This window comes from Amphiprion ocellaris, chromosome 10, assembly GCF_022539595.1.
Source record: "Amphiprion ocellaris isolate individual 3 ecotype Okinawa chromosome 10, ASM2253959v1, whole genome shotgun sequence".
NCBI lineage: Eukaryota > Metazoa > Chordata > Actinopteri > Pomacentridae > Amphiprion > Amphiprion ocellaris.
The window spans coordinates 11,677,525-11,692,532 of NC_072775.1; the positions used below are offsets into that span (position 1 = coordinate 11,677,525).

The following is a 15,008-nucleotide window of genomic DNA, read 5'->3' on the forward strand; positions in this document are numbered from 1 at the left end:
AAAACAGACAAAGGTAACAATATCCAAAATAATTAACTTTTTCATCTGTCCAAATGTTCAAATGTGTACAATATCTCCAGGACTGAGCAGTATTGTACTTTTGGCCAGTATTTCATTAACTAAAATAAAAAGTGATAGAACATCAAATGTACATACACATACAGTCTAGTGAAATCTAAAAAGGTCCCCACTGGCCTCATGAGGCAGCATGTGTGACTGTCAAAGAGCTGTCTTGATCAGTCTTGAGGGTCGGGGGGTCTGTGGGCAACGAGGTGACCTCTACCATGCCTAGCCCAGTGTGAGGGACACTAGTGTTCATAATGTGTCTCTGTAAATGTTTGATCCAGTCCTCCTGAACTGACAAGGGACCCTGGAAGACGAGGTCACAGAACCTGTGAAGAGAAAAAGGTCAGGTTGGTCTCCATTGTGCTCTTCCTACAATGTAAAAAAAAAAACAAAACAACACACTGACCATCAGACCACCAGTAATCCTATTTATTATAAAGGAATAGAAATGTTACCTGCAGGTGAGCCTGTACATTTCCTCTGGAGTTTGTGGTAAGGGCAGTGTCTTCTTCTTTGAGCCGGGCCTTGAGCGTGTCCTAACCGCCTTACAGTCAATCGCTGAAAGATAGAATTTACTTTGTTAATAGCACAACATTTTAGACTACAGCTCTGCCAATTTAACATTTTATTCGAAACATTTCTTATAACTACAGCCCGAATGGTATATCTGTCAGCTGATAATACAGGCTGATGTTGGCAGATAAATCTTACATTTTTTTTGGAGTGATGCACATGTTGAACGATGAATCCAAGTTTTTTTATATTTGTATAATTATTTGCAATATGTCTTCTCAGGACCTCGCTGGGAATGAGAGCGTTTCTCATTCAATGCAATAACAACCAATATCGGTTTCTGCAATGATTTTTTAAAAAGAATATAAAAGCCAGAGGTCATTTAAAAACGGTGCCATCACGTAAGGCTGTTACCCAGTAATCAATCATGGGTCGAGGATCGAGAAGGTTTGCTGGAAGTGCTATGAGTGAGGATGCACAGGTGTATCCTCACTGTGTCCTCGATGGAGACTTTCTGCATCCATGACATAAAAACAGGGAGACACAGCTAAAATAAACAAACTTTCTACGTCAGTTTGTCCGCCACAACTCTTTTACTTCACACTGCACCTGTTTGACAGCTGTACTTTCTCATTACATTCTGCTGCATTTTAAATTGAGCTATAAGTTCAAATACACAGCGGACGGGTGATGCAGCTGTGCCACACGTCATATTTAATTGACGTAGCTTTAAACCGACGACTCAGTTATGCCTTGACTCCTCTCTCCTCGCATCTTCCACTTGAATCTCTATTGTGAATGACTGAGATGTGAGGAAAGGAATAGAGGAAATGAGATAAGGGGACAGTTTGTCCAGCAGCACATCTGAGTAGACGGTGATGCAGAGTCGAGCAGCGTCTTCACAATAAGTTGCTAACTAGTTTGTGAAATATGTTGCAGGAAAGTTAATAAACAATAACCCCATCAATACCAGCCACTAGACCAATATCAGATTTTTCTCCTCTAAAAAACTGGTATCGACGTCGTTCCTAAGATCAGCCTGGACTCGAGTGACAACCCCTGGAAAGCTGTTTATTGATGTTCCAGTATTAAATTATATTTTCAGTGAAACTGTTGGTTTCAATGTCTGCTCTGGGCCTTCCTTTGTTCACACTCATGTTTTGGCTTCGTGCCAGTGAGGTGAACAGTCTGACTGCAGTTAAAACACAAGGCCCAACAGAGTCTGCTGATCAGTGCCTGCAGGAAAAAAGTAGGTCCTGAAGGCTTTTTGCCACGAAGAAGTCGCTCCACAATTAAAATCTTTGCAGATTCTTACCTTGGGGAGGACACAAATAACCGCTGGTGCACTAAATATAACACTTTGACATCACAATCCCTTTTGATTTCGAGCTACGGGATAGCTTTGACTTTATCTGCTGATGTTTTGAGATATCAGCCAGAGATTTCTGGCCAATGAATGTCATTTGTGAAAAACTGCTTTGTAAACTGCTTTACTTCATGCATGCCTGATTATATTCCTATTTTCTGGTCAGAGGATCAAGCTGCAATTTTGGCTGCTGAGGTTTGCAAGACAGGAGGCCAATGCCTTTAGCAAAACCCATAAATCTAAAAATCATTTAGGATAGTTGAAAATCTGCAATTTGTGAAGAAGTGGCAGTAGGATGAACTGACTCCCAAGATGGAAATGTGCCTTTTCTAGAATAATGTTTTAGAATTACTTTGATACTTGAGTTGATCTGGACTGACGTGTCAAAACCAATACCAAATGTTGATACTGTGTTCATGACTTCAAACTCAGTTCTACCCTACAGAGGTTTTAACCACCAGTAGAGCGGTGGAGCAATCTTTTTATAAGCGAGCCTTCATTTTGTTTGTATCACATGCACATGAAAACACAGATAATAAGATAATGTGATCTGTAAACAAGGTCGTGGGGTTAACAAGTCAAGAGAGGCCTACGAAGCGACTGTTAGCTACAGGACAAGATTGTACAAAATGCAGAGGGGTGTACAAGGAAGCAAGTTAGACAAAGCCAGGCTTTCTTTGTGCAAACTGGCTTGATTGCAGAGATAATGAGTATCATGACGGTGGTGATCAACTTTCTTTGTTAACCAGGTTTACTTCATCAGGCTCTGTTCTCGCTCCCATAAAAATGGGGCATTTGACACATTGTGGAACTTCTTCGATACAAAATGAAGCGATGGTGTGCTGCCTAATTTAGTCATCAGGAAAACATTACAATGAAAAGGGATGAAGAATACACAAAAAATATGTATGTAACAGTACTGTTACTGCAAATAAGCAAAGAAGAGAATGCTGGTAGAAAATTGCTACTCATGTATGTTAATATATTTATTTTACCACTCAGTGCACTCTCACGCAGCTGCTCATTTCTAACATGACAACTGCACATTAGAGCCCCAAACATTACACTTTATACATGTCAACATGACACTTCACAATTGCATTTAGGTCCAACAGTACCCCATAGTGAAAGATATGTGAAAATCACTTCTGTATGGGGCCAAATTAAAGTGAAATTTATGATACTGACCGAATATTCTCTGATAAATACCAATGGCCTGATCAATTTTTAAATCTGTGTTCTATTAGCTGCAGTACCAGCAGTGTAAAATGGACTTGGCAGCAAATCAGGACCAAGTATAAAAACATATTTATGCAATTTCTGCCTCAACGACTGAATGCACGTAGGTTTCCATGGCAACTCAAAACATAGTCTGTGCTAATGTAACTTCACAGCTTCATTCAGTGGGATTACTAACATACAGGTGAACAGGTTCATATATAACATGAGAGTCTGTATCGCTCAGAGAGAGAATATGGTCAAGAAATATACTGGTAAAAGAGAGACGCTTCTTACAGCCGATTTAAATCCCAAACTCTCAACAAAACCTGCTCTGAAGCAGGTTGGCTGTGTAGCATCAGTTACCATGGTGATCTAGCCAGGTTGAAAGAGTCACCATCAAGGCCTCATTAACTGTGACTTTAGGCTCAACATACCTCACTAACCCATTCATCCTGCTTCGTAGTACACCCCACGATCCGAAATATTTCAACACCACCTCAAAGAAATTCATGGTGTGCTTTGGTGAGAAAAAGATAATCAAAGCACATAAACATGCACAAATAGGGTATGTTTAAGAAATCTGACAAAATGTATTTACTTTAGCCAGTCTGGACAGGACAGAATTCAGGTCTAGGAACTGTTTTGAACTATATTTTTCTACTCTGGTGTCAAAGAAACATGATTACACTGCTTTAGACAACCTAATTAAAACCCTGTTTTTAGAACAATATATGCCTCAGAGTGTTACTGTGCTCTTGAAGAGGATGTTTTCTTTGAGTTTGACTGGAGCTGTTACTGGGGGGCACTTACTGGTTCCCTCGAGTAAGGCAATCCTTTTTCTTTTTGCATATGCCCGGAGGTGATTAGACAAGCTGACTCCACTGTGGAACGTTGCATTGCAATGGACGCACACCTTCCTGTTGAATTCACCCTTCTCTGTAAAAGACAACAAAGTAGAAAGACAAGCAAAAAGTGTGAAAACAATATACAAATATGCTCATTTGTTAGTGTTGAGGAACTGGATAGGACTGAACTGTGACAAGCCTAAAATGTCTAAGCCCATCTTAATAACCTTTTCAAAAGTAAATCACAAGATTCACTTCAGTGAATTGTTCTTTGTGATGAGACATTACAGGAAATGATCATCAGGTACATGGTAAGAGTAAAAAATGCACTGATACATTTTATATTTTAGGAAGTCAATGTGCATAATTTCTTACCTATGCCATTTTTTAGTGCAATTAAGATTATAAGACATGACAAAAAATAAACTGTCTGCATTATTATGTGCTGCATGCGCTCCTTTTCCAGCCACATAATGTGAAGATCATTTGACCATTTCACTCTACACCTTTATGCTGATGACGCCACCCTTTGACAACACAGAAAATCTGATAATCTCAGAGACCTGCTGCAAAACAGCTGCAGGAAATGTAACTGTAAATGTAAAAAGGTCTGAGTCTACAATCTAAATTTAGTTTATCTGTAACAAATCTTCAAAAGCTTAACATTTCCATGAAAAAAGTTTTTATAACCTGTCATTTTGACATTGTTCCTTCTCATCAGATGCTTTATAGAAGTACATGTAAATAAGTGTAAACTGGAAATATTTTATATTTATGCCATTATATTTTTTGGTATGACATTTATTGATATTATCCATAACCAAATTTCGAGAAAAAAATGAATGAATACTGTCCCATTACATTCCGACATTCTGCTAATTCTGACAATTTCTTCCGCACTTTAAATGTGTCTCTACTACATCATTATGGCCTGTTCGTTCTGCACGTCACACAGAATGAGACAAATAATGTTAGGTCTCTTTTCGCAGTTTTAATGCATCAAAATCGCTCATACTGAAGGTGTCATGAGAAATGCATCTCAATTACATCATATTTTGCAATGCAAAAAAAAGAGATCAAAATGAAAAGTTCAGCTACAAGCATATCAAGCACCACTTCCAGTTATGACCAACTGTTAAGAGAACACAGTGACCTGTCATGATATTGTGATAGATGATATTGTGAGTTTAGATTCAAAGCATTGTTACTGACATCTTGTCACATCTGACAAAAGTTTTCAGTTTTGATTGGCTATTCGCCTTTTCATCGCCTACTGAAACTTGATGCCACTTCCAATGAGGACAGGTCCTAGACATACGTGCACCCAATGCGATCAGTCTCACTGGTGGCAGTAGTTTGTAATCTGCCCACAACTGTATGTGATGAATGAAATGCAGTGGGAACAGGCCTTTAGACATTTAAATGTGAGCACTAATTCTTTGAGTTTTAGCAAAAGAGAAAAACATATTTCTCACATTCACCAAATACAGCTGTGATGGTTGTGCTACATTTGATCCTCAAATTAGTTTCGGGTATTCCACATCTGAAATTTTCCTGTTTTAACTTCATGTACTTTTGATGCTCTGAAATGAATAGGTATTCAAATAAACGTTACTCTGGATACTTAAAAATGATATTTTAAACTTTACTTCTAAGTACATGTATTTACTTAAATGAGGAAGTTACTTACCAGATACTGAGTTTGGCAGTGAAGATGCAACTCTTCCTGAACTGTGCTCACTGTTTGAAGAAACTGTTAACACGTTTCTTGACATCTGAGAGGATCCCTTTAGTCTGGCATCTTCCTGACACTTCCTCTTCTTCAGAATTCCTATCAAGGCGGTTGTGCCTGAGAGTGAATCTTTAACATCCAACTTTGTCTCCAGTTGCCTTTTATCGGACTCAATTTCCGCTAAAGAGAACGTGGGCATCAGTGGTTTGGCATCAGTGCAAACGCTTGTAATCGAATGACTTTTTGGGATTCCAGTGGGTGGCAACGTGAAACGATCAGCACTGGGCAGCTTTGGTGAAGCACCATAGTGGAAATGGTTCCGTCTCTTTCCAATGATCTGAAGGGCCCGCTGGAACTCCTTCTTGTCACGCATCAACTCCCGCAGTAAAATTAATGGGGATTTGTTCTTTGTAGAAAAGCTTTTGCCAAGCTTTTTGAGGTGGCCTCGTATGTGGTTGGACTGCCCAGTCCTGTTATCAAATGAGTCCCCGCACAATGGGCATGAGTGGATGCTCTTCACAGTCTCGGATTCCGACTGTTCCAGCTGTAATGCTGGAATAAATAAATAAAATTAGAAAGAAACGCTTACACAATACAAGTATAGTAAGCATATCATATTTTTCAACTGTGTAACCCTAAATTACACAACATATTTAAGGAAAACTACAATTTATACGCAGTTTAAAATTATCTTCACAAGTTTGTCCATAGGTTTTGTACAATATACCCACCAAAAAAAAGGAAAAAGTGGTTAAGTTTTTCCCACAAATTCTATTTTCAACTGTACTTAATAATTCTATGTCTCACAAATAAATGTATGTCAACTGGTGCTAGGTATAGTTGGCTTCCCACTGCAGCAACTTGGGGCAAGTACGAGGTGGTGCAAACACTTACGGGACTAGCCCAATTAACAGTCATTTCCATTGCGGTATAGGATCACACAGATTCGATAGCGGCATTGATTTCAAGTATGCCAAAACAACACCAAATAGTTACAAGACTCCAGACGATCCAGTTACATTAGCATGTAGGAAACAGAACAAGGGGAAAGTTTATTAGGTTAGCCTACATGGAAAATTTTATGTCAAAAGAGAGGATTTCTACTCAACAAGGGCATCAAGAGGGCAGAAAAATTACACTTTTTCTTTTCTCTGAGTTTAATCAATTAGCGTCAATGCCTGCACAGCAGTACTAAGAAGTACCTATCCTGTAGTAGGATGCTTTCTTTCCTGAAACAAGCCCTGAAAGTTGCTCTAAGGGGTGGGCTCTTGCAGTTAAAATATGCATAAATTCAGGTCACCTTAAAACAACCCCCAAATTCCTGCAGTGGAAAACCACCTTGTGTTTTGTGACATTTGATGAACTCAGTTTGTAAACTGATTGTTCCTACCTTTCCATCTAAAAAAAATCTTATCAAACTGTGATTTGCTTTGTTCCTTTGGCAATGGCATCACATAATGAGATATCAGCAATGACTCTGGTTCAGTTCTGAATTATAACCAATAAAACCAAAAAAGCCAGAGCAAGTTGTAACACATAGTAATACTACAACAAGTTGTGATAAAGGAAAGCTTTCCTTGAATAGACAAGCATGCAAAAAGTACCTTTTTTCAATCGCCGGTAAGCTGAAATCTTCCGTCGGATTCGTGGCCTCCTATCCTGAGAAGCCACCTGCTCAGGAGGCACAACGTGGCGTGCATTGTAGCTAAGTCCAACCCTATGAAGATGTCCTCTCACATGATTGGACAATCCAACACCTGACTCAAAAACTGCAGGACAGTACGGACAGTTCTTGCGGTCCGATTCAAAGTCTGACAAATCATCTGCAAAGGATTCACCCAATGGTATTTGGTGGGCCTCAAAGGTTTCTTGAAATACTTCTGTTTCTATGCATTCTTCTTTGATTTCAGGGTCATCCTGTTCTTGCTCTTCCGTCTTTATTTTCTCAAACAGCCTCTTAGATGCCTGGAGTGCACCCCTCATGGACATTCTTCTGCTATAGGTGTAAATGATGTTTTGCTTTTCTTTTCTGATGCCATTGTCAAACAGGTTAGAGTTGGCATCGGTATCCTGAAATTGGAAAATGTCCTTTTCATCATAGTCTGACACTTCTTCTTCTTGGTTCCCTTTTCTGGGACTTTGTAAAGGTTTTGGTAAGATGAAGCATGTGTCTTGATCAGAAGTGTTGCGATATGGGGTGGACATTTTCCTTTTAGATGGTGACTTTTTGAGTGTTGAATGATCTACGTTCAACTTGGGGCCATTTGAGGATAAAGACAAACCCTCAGCCTGGACAGCCAATGTTGCTGGCAACTCTTCACAGCCATCGTTGTCACTTTTGGAATCTTGAACAGATGTACTACAATTATTGCTTTCCTTCCTGTGTTCTGCAGTCTTCTTTCCATGTCTTTGTCGAGAAAGGAGAACGTTAATGGATTTGTCAAGTTTTGATTCTGTTAGTTGAGACTTGGGACCTCTCCTAATCTTGCTATTTCTGAATAAGTCTGAAATATCATTGGACTCATTGGGTGAACAAACTCTTTTTGAAGAGATTTGATTTTTTATCGAGATTTTAGATGTAAACTCTGCATCTTCAACAGGAGTTTTACAAGTAGGCACATGCTGTTCTTTAGATGGTTGTGCATTTCTCTCAATAAGTTGTTCAGCTTCGTATTCCTCAAAGGTAAGCTGATGGCGTCGCAGAAGGTGATTGGTAAAAACATGTCTGCTAAAAGCTCTGTAAGAACAAATGTTACAGGAGAAGTTTCCAGGGTCATCATTCTGGATATGCTTTCTAACCGTGATAACAGTGTGCTGCATAATGTTATGTCGCCTAAGATCATTCTCACTCAGAGTCCTGAAGCTACATTTGTCACATCTAAACCTCCTCTTGTCCTTCTCATGTGTTTTTGCATGTTGAACAAATGTGTTTGGGCAGTTTGTTCCAAATGGGCACTGAGGGCAAAAAAACTTTTTATCCTCTTTCTTTTTATCATTCACGCCTTTGATCTCTTCAGTGAGTCTTGTTCTCTTCTCATGATGGATGGACATGTGCTCAATAAGCGAACCGCTTTGTCTGAAAGACTGTCCACATTCTCGGCATATAAAAGGCTTTGGTGAAATAGTAGGAGAGTCAACATGAGACTTCATATGACGATGCAAATGATGCTCTTTCTTGAATACAAACTTGCATTTTGAGCAAGGGTAACATGAGGACTTGCCTTCTGAATGAGAATTTATTGTGAGCCTCCCCTTCAAAGGTGACAGCCCATGACCTATACTGTTCTCATGTGAGTTTCTTGCAGGTGCATTATAAAGAATTTCCTTGATGGCCTTTACAGTTCCATTGGGATACTTGGACACTTTCCCTGTTGGTAATGACTGTGACTTGGAGAACTTCCTTGACTTTCTGACTTTCCTGACAGGAATGGAGTCTGCTTGGTCTTCAGCGTCAGACAGTTCCTCAGATGACTTGGGGCTCAGCTCAGGGTAAAGGTCTTCTGAGGGATCCACCATGACGACCATGTCCATTTTCCGTTTCCTTCTCCTTTGGCTGTTGGCAGAAGAGACTTCCTCTTTAGGCTCCTCACCAGGGGAATCACTGTGGTTCTCCCAAAGAAACTGCATAAACTCTTTGTGAGGGTCCCAATGAAGGTCGCTGGCACTGCTAAAATTATCCAACGAGTTCTCAGGTGACTCATCAAACCCCCAAATTCCTGCAGTGTCAATTTCCTGCACAGTTTTTAGTGGGGTGATGCTCTTTTCCTCCTCTTTTTCACTGGAGATGCTGTTGAGCTCATGGGCTTGAGTAGCCTGATGCGAAGAAGGTCCATTTCCCAGGCCAACTGGAGACAACATATCTTCTTCTGACAAAACATTTAGGACACTGTTTTGTTTCAGAGATGGCTTGCCAAAAGAATCACTGCAAGAGGTTGATTCTTGCGCCATTCTCATTGGTTCCTGCAGGAGTGTGAGGGCATTGATTTCAGGATCAGCATCTTTGTCGTCTTCATCAACACCTGTCAGACATGACATTTCAGCTGCCATGACCTGAAACAGAAAAGTGAAGCCTACTTAGATATTCCACAGTCACAAATGGAATACAGAGTTGACATAACATGGTCCACCACGAATATGCGAAATTTCGTCATCCACCTAAATCCTAGAGGGTTCACACAGACTATCCCCAACAAGTGGTGCTTAAAACAAATGTTTGATATGAGGAGAGAATGTAGGAGATTTTAAGTCATGTACATCTTTTTCATTCATTACTAACCATGTTGTAATTTAAACAGTTACTACAGGACTTTGGTGGAATCCCAAATACAGTTCTAAATTCTCCAGAAATCACGTGCTGTTTCCATCCACTGTGCTCGGCACAGCTCAGGAATAATCACTGACAAGATGCTACAGCTCAATCTGTAAGTCACTGCTATATCCTGTAAAAACTGCCTTGTGTCTTTTCTTGATTCAATATGAGGGGCAATGCAACTGTCTATGCAAACGGTCGCACCACCTATTGTAGTATGAACACAGCTGTGTATTTGGCGATTTTGGTGGCCAAATGGTGTCACTACAACAAATGCTTTGTGATATGCACTGGTCACATACGTTCTTTTAGATGAAGTAACACTTTGAAAGTCTAGAAGAACCATATGATTACTACCCCACCAAGGAACGCGGCGGAGCTATGTGACGATCGGCATACATTTGTCTTACTGTGCGCAACATTACTCAAAAACAGACGGATTTGGATGAAATTTTCACAGAAGGTCAGAAATGACAAAAGGACCAAGTGATTAGATTTTGGCAGTGATGCAGCTTATAGTCTGGATCCACGAATTTGTTAAAGATTTCTATATCATTGCGAGTTAGTGGCACGGTGTCACTGTAACTATGACAACAAGTGAACGCTACATCAGCTGAGTGCTGACGATCACATGATTGCGATCCTACTACAAATCTACCACGGCGGACGTATGGGGACTTATCCGTTGGAAGTCATACAACGACTGAGCAGCCTTGGTGGAGTACTACTCTGAGTGCTTTTCTTGTTTTATTGCATCCCATTTATATATCCAGCGAGCCAGCAGAAAGTCAGCTAGCTCGGACAGCGAGAATCCCCCTATGGGTGAATATGAATCACACTGTAAAGAGTTTTGGAACCAAGGTTAAAAAAAAAAAAAAAAAAAAAAAAAAAGTGCTGTGTACGTATGAACTAGGGGTGAGGGAAATTTCTGATTCTTAGATACATCGCGATTCGGACGTGGATGAATCTGAATCGATTTACAAATGTGAAAACCCAAATTTCGATTATTTAAATCAGTAAAAGTAATACAGAAGGCTCTAAATAATGTGGAACTAAGAAGCGCGGTACGCGTTATCTCTGGGACTCTTTGGGATGTGCACCTGGAGCGGACACACCGACACGCGCACAGAGGAATACAAACATGGCTGACCATCACCCACCTCGCTGTGAGAGCCGAACAGCTCCTTCTAACTTAAAAACAGACACGTGGAACACTTCGGCTCCTACGTCGACAGCGGAAGTGAACGGGACAAGGGCCACGTTATATGTAAGCTGTGTCGTGCTAAAATAAAACACTTTGGCAACACAACAAACATGAGAAGCCATGTAACTCGATTCCACCCAATGGAGGAGTCTGGGAGTTGGCAGGCTGCTGTTGCTGCTGCTACTAGTGGCGCTACCAACCAGAGAACAATCGAAGAAGCAATTAGAAAGCTGCCACCCTCATCGAAAAAGGCGAAGTAAATTACGAAGGCCATCACGGCATTTATTGCCAAGGATTTGTGTACTTATTCCATTGTGGAAAATCAGGGATTTTGAGCACTGCTGCATACAATGGAGCCCATATACACCATCCCATCCTGATGCTAAAGGCCAATTAATTAATACATTTTTCTGAGTGCATGAATGCAGTGAACCAGACCTTGAAAGCAGACAATGGACATGCATGCGGTTCTATTCATACTACAATACATCTGCATCAGTCAGCTATGCAGACGGTTGCACATCGCCCCACAAATGGAAAAGGGAAAACCATAAAGGGCTCCTGCGGATGTTATTGAAACTCGGTAACTTTGCTTATTCCAGAGGTGTGCCAAGAACAAGATCGTTAAAGAACTCTGAACTTCTGACTGTTGGAATACATGTTCGAATCAAAGCACCACCAAAGTCTGGAAATGACTACTTAAATCTGTGAACGGTCCATGTGGACCCTTTGTCTTAAGAATGACACTAAAGTGAATGCTCAATTGGCCCACAACTGCAGAACTGCATGGGACATCAGGGTACCACAGGGAGGAAGGTTACAAAACTTTTTTGGCATTTGCACCAATGAGCAACTTCCATTCAAACACATAAGGCATCTTGTAATCCACCATCCGGTTCTTAATGGTTACAATCCATTACATATTTGACATTGTAGTCCTTTTTTCCAGAACCAAGAGGATTAAATTTACCTTTTTAAGTGGTACAAGTGGTAAAATTTTATTTACTAATTTTTGTGGTAGATGCTCCACTGACCCCAGCATAGATACCTACCTTGTAAGACCTGATTCATATTTCGGCTTAGCATTCACCATTTGTTGTAGCACCAATACAACACTAGACGGATGTCAAGTATTTTAATTTATTTTGTTTTCCGTTTACAACCATAGCGTTTTTTGCTGGTTCAGAATGGGCCGTTGGTGCGTGACTAACCACAGCAGTAAAACTGACCGGGCCTTGTACAGCGAAAACAATGAGTCTGTGTTACTTACTCTGACTGAAATCTATGCCTTTCCATGTTGGTGTTACTAGTGATCAGGAAAACAATGGAACCAGCCTACTTCCTACGACCATTTTTTGAGTGTGTGTGTGAGTTGAAATTTCAAGTCGTTGCATTCATACAACTGGCGCAGGCAGCTACTGCGTTAACCACAGTGGTGGAAAGTGGTATGCTTATAACTTCGGGCTACTGTGTTATTTACTCTTGTGACTTTGCTTTTACAGGATTTTGTAGCTAGTTAAAGGCTAGAATGTGGCACCATGTCAGCATTACCATTTCTGAAGTGTGCCTACCACAGTGGCCAGACATACCATAAGATTTTATCGAGAAATGATGACCTCCTACTGTGTTTGGGCTCCCTCAATGGAAAGCATGTACAAACAAGGCTCCTTCAAAGTTCAGCAGCGACTACTTATATTGCAATTCTATTAATGATCAATTACAAAGGTGTGGAAGATGGTGAATCTCATCCTACATTCTCATTCTCAAACAAACATTAATTCTAAGCACTGCTTGTCATCCTGGCACATGTGCAGTCAGGGCCCTTGTAGTGGAAAGGTCCACATGGTCATAAATTTTGGGCTGCTTGCGGATGGACCTTTACAGACTTGGGTGGGGGTTACGTCAGATGTATCCTTGCGGATATGAAAAGCATGAATTTGCTTTAAGGTGTAATATGCATTCCTGCCAATAGAAGGTGCTACTATTGCTTTCAAATTTCTGTCCTGTTTAAAATGCAACTGGCGCTGAAACAATTCTTAGCTATGAAAATTTTTTGCTTTCCTTTGTCTGATGTAATGACAAACTAAAATATTTTTTTGGGTTTTGGTTGATCAGAAAAAAAGAAATCCACAAATCCCCTTGGATTTTATCCAGAGTTTTAAGGGGTACTTTTGACTGCTCTGTGACATTTTAGTGATCAAGCAACTTAATGATTGAGAATAAATTGGCTAGATAATCAATGGTGGAAATATCAATGGTTGCAGCCCAAATTGCCAATGCATATGGTTAAAACTGTAAATATATGCCGCTTATAGTGGCTCATCACATTGTAATTATCAAAAATAGAACAACGACATTAGCATAGTTAAACTTTTACAAGTCCATTAACAATCATTAATATACATTTTAAGAGCAGTTGGTAGTTCTTGCTTATTTGAATGAGCCTCGTTGATATGTAACAGAATATGCCACTAGAGTTAACTTCTTGGCTCAGTCAACCTTTAGTGACTACAAAATAACGTACAAAATATACTTGACACTTCGCTAAGACGATTAATTGTGGCCTTTTAAAACGCTACAAGGTCGAAGGAGTGAGAGGTTTTGGATTTGAAGGGCAATAAAAGTGTCATAGCATGTGAATGCTCCTGTCACAGATCAAGATGTTTCGAACGTCTACACAGCAGCACCAAATCTGCAAAGGGATGGACCTCGTAAATGGCTTTAGATGAGCTTTTGTGGATTTTGTTTAGAACAAAAACTTTCAGCACAGTAGTTCAGTTATATGCCAACCCAGAATAGTTGGGTAACGTTTCCAGCGGTACCTACTTTTAGAGCAAATCTGCCCATTTCTACCAATGTTCCGTGAGGGTATATCTCTGCGTTTCTTTGGCGTTTATGTCACGCTGTGTTGTTGGATGCTGCTTGCAGGAGCTGCAGACCATTCCATTAAGGCTGTTCCATACCAAAACCTATACCCCAGGCTAAACTACAGCTAATGACAAGCGTTCCTCGCTACTCACGATACAGACATCAATAAAATGGTGAAAAAAACAAACCAACGTTACCTCCGAGTGGTGTGGATGGAAACAGGGCACAATTTATACGCTGCATTGAATAATTTCTTACTTTCGTCTTCCATCTATTTCACAGTCGCCATTTTCCGTGGTGGTCTGGTGTGGGACAGATCATTTTCTTTTGTAAGGGTAACCGAATATACCGTTGGCTCTGCTGTAACAGAAGCAACTATTGCTAAAATAATCACGTTTAAATGTGTGACTATTTTCTAAAACAGCTATAGTTATCACAGTAGTCCAGTTAGAGTGTCGTACAGTTTCGTCGCGTATTGTTGCGAGTCGGCGCCATGCTCCCCCGAAACATTTGTAATGGTTCGATCCAGATAGGAGGCATAGAAGCGGAGTTAATGACCATCTCTTTGGGTAGCAGATTTTTTTTTAGGGTGATGGCGGTTAATCACCGTTTTAATTGATAAGATAAATAGAAAGTTCAGCTACTATTTAGGTGGCAGTTTTTTCAAGCATATCTTTGGTTTTGCTATTTAAAGTTGTCACTGACGCACAGACAGGAATTGTGTGGCAGCACAGGAGAGATGTTACCACTATGCCCCCATGGTTGTCTTCTCATAGGTCTTTGTTGCCTTTGTGGCCGGTGATTAGCCGGTTCAATTATTCTGCGTGTCGCGTGTTTTAAAGAGGAAACACGCTTAATTTAACACACTCTGCAAAGTACAAAAA

General features: G+C 40.3%; 1 protein-coding gene across 2 annotated transcripts; it reads right to left on the reverse strand.

The window, feature by feature from the left end:
- Positions 1 to 6: 6 nt before the first annotated feature.
- znf644a (zinc finger protein 644a) lies at positions 7 to 14,606 on the reverse strand. 2 transcript variants are annotated; one of them, XM_023282127.3, is made up of 6 exons: positions 14,383 to 14,606; positions 7,348 to 9,793; positions 5,702 to 6,295; positions 3,977 to 4,102; positions 522 to 624; positions 7 to 392 (listed from the first exon to the last, which is right to left on the reverse strand). In XM_023282127.3, exons 2-6 carry the CDS (start codon positions 9,788 to 9,790, stop codon positions 197 to 199), a joined length of 3,462 nt encoding a protein of 1,153 aa, XP_023137895.1. In that variant the 5' UTR covers positions 9,791 to 9,793; positions 14,383 to 14,606; the 3' UTR covers positions 7 to 196. The 2 variants fall into 2 exon arrangements, with proteins under 2 accessions (XP_023137895.1, XP_023137892.1); XM_023282124.3 differs by having other exon boundaries at positions 14,322 to 14,605.
- Positions 14,607 to 15,008: the final 402 nt, after the last annotated feature.

Bases quoted from the DNA above. Each gene is read 5' to 3' on its own strand.
- znf644a (XM_023282127.3), bottom strand. From the start codon at position 9,790: ATGGCAGCTGAAATGTCATGTCTGACAGGTGTTGATGAAGACGACAAA. The intron at 4,103-5,701 runs GTAAGTAACTTC...TGTCTTTTACAG, and splicing joins ACTGCCAAACTCAGTATCTG to AGAAGGGTGAATTCAACAGG. The intron at 625-3,976 runs GTAAGTGCCCCC...TCTATCTTTCAG, and splicing joins TGCCTTACTCGAGGGAACCA to CGATTGACTGTAAGGCGGTT.